The 6,139-nt window shown below is 40.3% G+C and overlaps 1 protein-coding gene across 1 annotated transcript in view; it reads right to left on the bottom strand.

The window, feature by feature from the left end:
- Positions 1-2,816: 2,816 nt before the first annotated feature.
- Positions 2,817-6,139, bottom strand: part of CBG12249 — a gene marked incomplete at both ends in the record, with an annotated part of 5,005 nt that continues 1,682 nt past the window's right edge. Inside the window, 7 exons of the mRNA XM_002642620.2 lie at positions 2,817-3,059; positions 3,583-3,827; positions 4,319-4,451; positions 4,495-4,647; positions 4,694-4,827; positions 5,563-5,740; positions 5,791-6,024. Coding sequence (XP_002642666.2) covers positions 2,817-3,059; positions 3,583-3,827; positions 4,319-4,451; positions 4,495-4,647; positions 4,694-4,827; positions 5,563-5,740; positions 5,791-6,024 — 1,320 coding nt within the window. The remainder of the gene's footprint in view (positions 3,060-3,582; positions 3,828-4,318; positions 4,452-4,494; positions 4,648-4,693; positions 4,828-5,562; positions 5,741-5,790; positions 6,025-6,139) is intronic.

The raw sequence follows: 6,139 nt of genomic DNA on the forward strand, positions 1-6,139 counted from the left end.
CTCGCCGACTGGAGTTACGGGAGGAAGCGCCCTAACTTTAAAGCCTTGTATCTCAAGAACTATCTACTTCTTACTAAGAAAACTTTTCTGTGTGTGTGTCTGTGTGTCCGTCTCAGACATTTACTTGAATAACTCCAAAGGGCATGGGACTCCTATAATGGTGTGTGGTATGTAGCCATGGACTACCGAGCGCTTCATGTCCATGGTGTCCTGGGCCTTTTAGCTAATCGGGAACCTATAGGGTTGAGAATCGAAAATTTCAAAATTATGTTGAAACTCACTAAAACTTCAGGGAATTCTCAAAAACGGTTTTCAGGCCTATCTACAGGGTGGCCGATAAGTATAGGACGTTTTGAAAGTGCTCCCGGACAAATCGAAAGCGATGCGACTCGAAAAATGCCGAAAATTACTCCAGCACTTTCAAGTGCGCCGCGTCTCTGACGTTATCTGGACAGACGAGAAGATCTTCACTATTGAACCTCTTCCCAACCGTCAAAACCAGAGACAGTTATTGTCAAAGGATGACAGCATGTCTCCGAAACGTCGTCTTGCCCATAACCGCCTTTTCCCGAAAAGTGTCATGGTTTGGGCCGGTATCACGGCAACCGGTAAAACTCCGTTGGTTTTCATTGAAAGAAATGTGAAAATCAACTCGGAGGTGTACCAAAAGATTGTGTTGATGGATAATTTGTTACCCTGGGTCACTCAGCACTTTGCTGGTGGTCCATTTATCCTTCATCAAGACTGGGCACCGTCCCATGGCTCGAGATCGACATTGGCCGTCTTGGAGGCGCATTTCCCTGGATTCCTGGACAAGAACTTGTGGCCTGCTTCCAGCCCGGATCTCAATCCGATGGATTTCAGCGTTTGGGGCATGTTGGAAGGGAAGATCGCGGGAAAAGTTTTTGCTACTGTCGATGACTTGAAGGCCGCTCTCGAGGTAGCATGGGCTTCGATCGACGACGGATACCTGCGGCGCACTGTCAATTCGGTGAAGAAACGTTTGAGAGCCTGTGTCAAAGCTCGTGGATCCAACTTCGAATTTCTCTTGTAAAATCAAATTTTCTGCTTATTTTTTGTTGTTTAATAAAGGTTGTTCTCGAAAAATCCTCAAATTGAAAAAATGGGAGCACTTTCAAAACGTCCTATACTTATCGGCCACCCTGTAGATAGGCCTGAAAACCGTTTTTGAGAATTCCCTGAAGTTTTAGTGAGTTTCAACATAATTTTGAAATTTTCGATTCTCAACCCTATAGGTTCCCGATTAGCTAAAAGGCCCAGGACACCATGGACATGAAGCGCTCGGTAGTCCATGGCTACATACCACACACCATTATAGGAGTCCCATGCCCTTTGGAGTTATTCAAGTAAATGTCTGAGACGGACACACAGACACACACACAGAAAAGTTTTCTTAGTAAGAAGTAGATAGTTCTTGAGATACAAGGCTTTAAAGTTAGGGCGCTTCCTCCCGTAACTCCAGTCGGCGAGGGAGGGGGAGACGCAGAGAAATTGTGGCGCGCCCCTTTCTCTGCGTCTCCTCAGCGAGAGAGCGGCGGCGTAAATTCTAAGCTATATATCTCGAGAACTACAAGAGCTACTGAAAAATAGGTCTAGATTTGTTTTCAAGGGTAATACTTGGGAATCATTGGTTGTTATCTTTATTCTGCCGTTCACTTCTTCAAAATCAAGTTTCAGTACGTTTCATTGATTAGGTTTCAAATTTTCAGGTAAGCAAACCACTCATCCACTCAACCTTGCGCAGTCAACGATTGTGAATTTAATAGTTGAATCGTAAGTTCGTACAAAATTAATGAAATTTCTGGTTTGCAAAAATATTTTTGCGTGTTTTCGAGAGAATTTTGAAGACATTTTTTCCTAATTGGTAAACTAGCCTTAAAACTACAGGGGTGTGCAGAAAAAAAGTGTTTGATATTTTCAAAATGTTAAAACTTTAGTTTTTCCAAAATCCAAAGTTTTTAAATGTGTGAGTTTTCGAAAATCAATTGTTTTCAATCACATTTTTTACGAAATTTCGACTTTTTCCGCACACCCCCGGGTAAACTAAATACTGACTCAATTGTACTCATGCCTTTTACAGATGTCATTTGCTATCGGCTCGTTAATCAAAAAACGCTTCCATGTGACATCACGTCTTGGAAAAGGTGGTTATGGCACTGTATACAAAGTGACCGATACCCAGGATGAAAAAGCGAAAGCGATGAAGGTGATTGAAGGATTCGACCCGGATTTGACTGAAATCAAGAATTTGCAAGCACTCGCGAACATTCCATATTAATTATGGTTTTCTTGCAGGAAATATTGGAAATATTCAAGAAATACAACGACAAAAACGGCGAATCAACAGGGACACCAAAAAGATGAATCTTCTGAAGCAGAACAGTTCAATAAGGTATACTTTTTTAATAATGAGAGTTTTGTTACAGTTTCGGATGAAATAAGAAACAAAAGAAAACATTAATTAGATTTCAAAATAGTTTGAAAAATATTTAATTAATAAAAGTGTTGGACTAGGCATAAAAACGCCGGCGGCCGCCGCCGTTCGCCGGCTGCAGCCGAGTCGTCGCAGCCGGCTAGCCGGCGAAACGCCGAAATTTTGCCGCCGTTTTTCCGCCGCCGCGCCGCCGGCGTTTGTTTTTCCCAGCCCTGTTCTAAGCTATATATCTCGAGAACTACAAGAGCTACTGAAAAATTTCCAACTAACAAAATGTGTGAAATTGCAAGCTATAAAATTTACAATTTTTGAAAATTCAAAAAACTTTATTATTTTTTGAGATACACCACAAAATACAAAATTATATACAAATTGAGTTTTCTCGAATTCTGGCTAGACTTTCAAATCGTTCCCTTATCACGTCTTCTTCCTTGACGCTTTCGGATTCTCTCAAATTCTCTTTTTCCTTCAATTCCACATCATTCTCTTCGATTTTCGCCCATTCTTGAAGATCTCCAGAGCCAAAAAAGATGAAAATTGCGCCGGAAAGTATATGAAGTAGTGCGAGGATAATGAAAATGTTCTTCCATTCCGAGAGCGTTCCCTTTAATTTTTTAAACCAATTTCATGAAAAGTCTCGTATCTTTAAAACCAGCAGAGCTATTGAAGTTTTTAAAACTACAAAATTGTAGAACATAAAATTTCACACATTTTGTTATTTGAAAATTTTTAGATATCTTTCATGGTTCTCGAGATACAGGGCTTAGAAGATAGGGCGCGTTTGTCGGCGAGGGAAGAAGAGACGCAGAGAAAAATTGGACGCGCCACCATTTCTCTGCGTCTCTCCCTCATTCTCCTTGCGAGGTTGGCTCGGCGCCTTAGCTTTCAAGCGTTATATCTCGAGAACTATAAGAGCTATTAAAGAATTTCCAACTAATGAAATGTTTCAAATTTTATGCTTTACAGTTTCAAATTTTCAAAATGTTTCTAACTTCCATAGTTTTTGAGATATGAGCGTGTATAGCTCGCTAACTTCAAAACGCTATATCTCAAGAACCAGCAATGCTACTGTAAATTGGTTAACTAGTAAAATGTTTTATTCTAGAAATTCCAGTTCTCTCACAAACCTCCTTCCTCATCAAACCCGCCACCGCAGGTGTCATCAAACTTCCAATCAACGAACAAAACATGGAAATCGCAGACATTGTTGCAGTATACTGTGGTGCTAAACTGAGCAATGAAGTGTAGAATCCACTGACAAATGTTCCTTGTGTAGCGTACATTCCACATAGAACCACGAGAGCAGTGGTGGGGTTGGAGCAGTCAACGAAGAATGCGAGAAGGAATAGTGTGAAGGCGCCACCGTAGCTAGCTGAAAATATTTTTAAAGATAGCTCATAAAATTTGACACATTTTTCTAGTTGGAAATTTTTCAATAGCAATAATGGGAGGCGAGTTATAGTTATATGCTCACTTTAGTTATATGCTCACTTTTCAAACGCCTATATCTCAAAAACCAAACGAGCTTTCAAAATTGTGTCAACTATCAAAATGTAGCATATAAAGTTTTACACATTTTATTAATTGAAATTTCCAAAGAGCTCTTATGTTTCTCGAGATACAAGGCTTAGAAGATAGGGCGCCGCTCCCTCGCTGTAGAGACGCCGCGCTACAATTTCTCTGCGTCTCCCCAGTGAGAGAGCGCGCCCTTTCTTCTAAGCCCTATATCTCGAGAACTATAAGAGCTATGGAAAAATTTTTAACTGATGAAATGTGTCAAATTTTATGGTCTATAGATGCAATTTTTAGATTTTCTCTAGCTCTCTTGGTTCTTGAGATATTTCGATATATCTCAATACTTACCAGCTCCTTGTGAAACCTTCACCGCTGCAGTGTTACTCAGAATCTTCATCTCCTTTAATTTATCAATTCCAATACCCCAAACAATCTTAGTGACCATATTAAAAATATTTGGAATTGAAGAATATGTGCCATTCTGAAAATGTAGGGTTACTGTACCTACAGTAATCCTGACTTACGGCAATAACTCCAAGATGCAGAACCTCTTTAAAATAGGAGGGAAGATAAAGTTGGAAAAGTGTCATAATCAGAGTAATACTAAAACTACACTGGATTTGCGCTAAAAATGCAGACGATGTGAGGATTTTGGCATATGGGACTGATGAAGACTTCTGGAATTTGTCAATAGAGCGAACTTGCTTGATAAATGGAAACTACCTTTGAATTATTGATTTTCTTCATTGTATTCGTTAATAGGTATTCTCTCTCTTTTTTTGTCATTATTTTGGCTTCTGATGGGTGGCTGGTAGCGGTAAAGAACCAGATAATGGACCAAATAGTGGCAAGGATTCCTGAAAAAGAAGCAAAAAGAATTTCAAGGAGGATGGACTCGAACTCGGGTGTCTAGATTGATAGGCGAGGTTCTTACACAGGTGATTCGTGATTGACCAATTACAGATGAAGAGCTATAAACGACCCAATTACTCACCTGCCACGAACTACTGGTTCTACAAATGACCATTCGCGAGCAAAATGCGTATCTTACTAACTGGCCCTATAAAAGGTCCACAATTGACTAATCGCGAAAAAATTCTTGTTTTTTCTTTTTCGAAGTTCTTTCATCTATATTGGGTATTTTTCATCGTTTTTTGCAGTTTTCTTTGCAATTTTTGTCCGTAAATTATTATTTAACCTACAAAAAACATACTAGAAATGGGCATGGTAGCTATCTGTCGACCTCCAGCTGCATCCGTATCCGGTCCGTTCGCGAACTCAGATTCGCGAAACTGCCCGTAACGGATCCGTTACGGATAGAAAACCTAGTGGACACCGAAACGGATCCGTTCGCATTTTACCTGTGGTGGCGCTAGCGGGCTGCGGAGCGAGGGGTGGTGGCGCCCTCCTTTCTATACGACAATCACCAGCTTTACCTCAATGGGCGCATTGGTCAATCTGGTTAGACTTTTGCCTTTGAATCTGGAGGTCGCGGGTTCGAACCCCACCTGTGGCTTTTTGTCTTTTATATCTTTTTTCGACGTTCTGAAGTGCTCGGGACTGTTTTTTTCAATGTTTTTTTAAGGTCCTACCAGCGAAATAAAAAGTGGCCTGCCACCCTAAATCGGATGCACAAAGAGCAGCGACCACAGGACTTCCACCAGCCGACGCAATCTGATTTCCAAGTGTAAAAATCGATAGTGCTGTACTCTTTTCAGCACTTGGAAACCAATTTCCGATTATTGCATTGTTAGAAGGCACTATGAATCCCTAGAAATAAATTTTTGAAGTTTTAAGACCTAATTTTTGGTTCAAAAAACCTCTCCTAATCCCATGGCAATTCTAGCGATAAAAACTGCAAAATATCCAAAATGTGTTGCCAAGAATGGGGTGGCTACAGTAAGAATTGTATAGTAAGCAATTGCAATTTGAAGAACTCGAGTCAACGAAAATCGCTCGATAAGGAACATCGAAGGAAGTGCAGTGATCACAGAACCCCAAAATGTTCCAGAGAAGATTAGGTTTTGCTCGTAGCTGGTCCAGACTAGGGTACCCTGAATGGAAAGGGGTATATCTCAAAAACTAGAAGAGCTAGAAAATAATTTTTAATTGGAAAATATAGCTTATGAAATTTTAAATATTTTGTTAGCTGGAAGTTTTTCAATAGCT

This window comes from Caenorhabditis briggsae (genome assembly GCF_000004555.2).
Source record: "Caenorhabditis briggsae complete genome, chrIII, whole genome shotgun sequence".
Lineage (NCBI taxonomy): Eukaryota > Metazoa > Nematoda > Chromadorea > Rhabditida > Rhabditidae > Caenorhabditis > Caenorhabditis briggsae.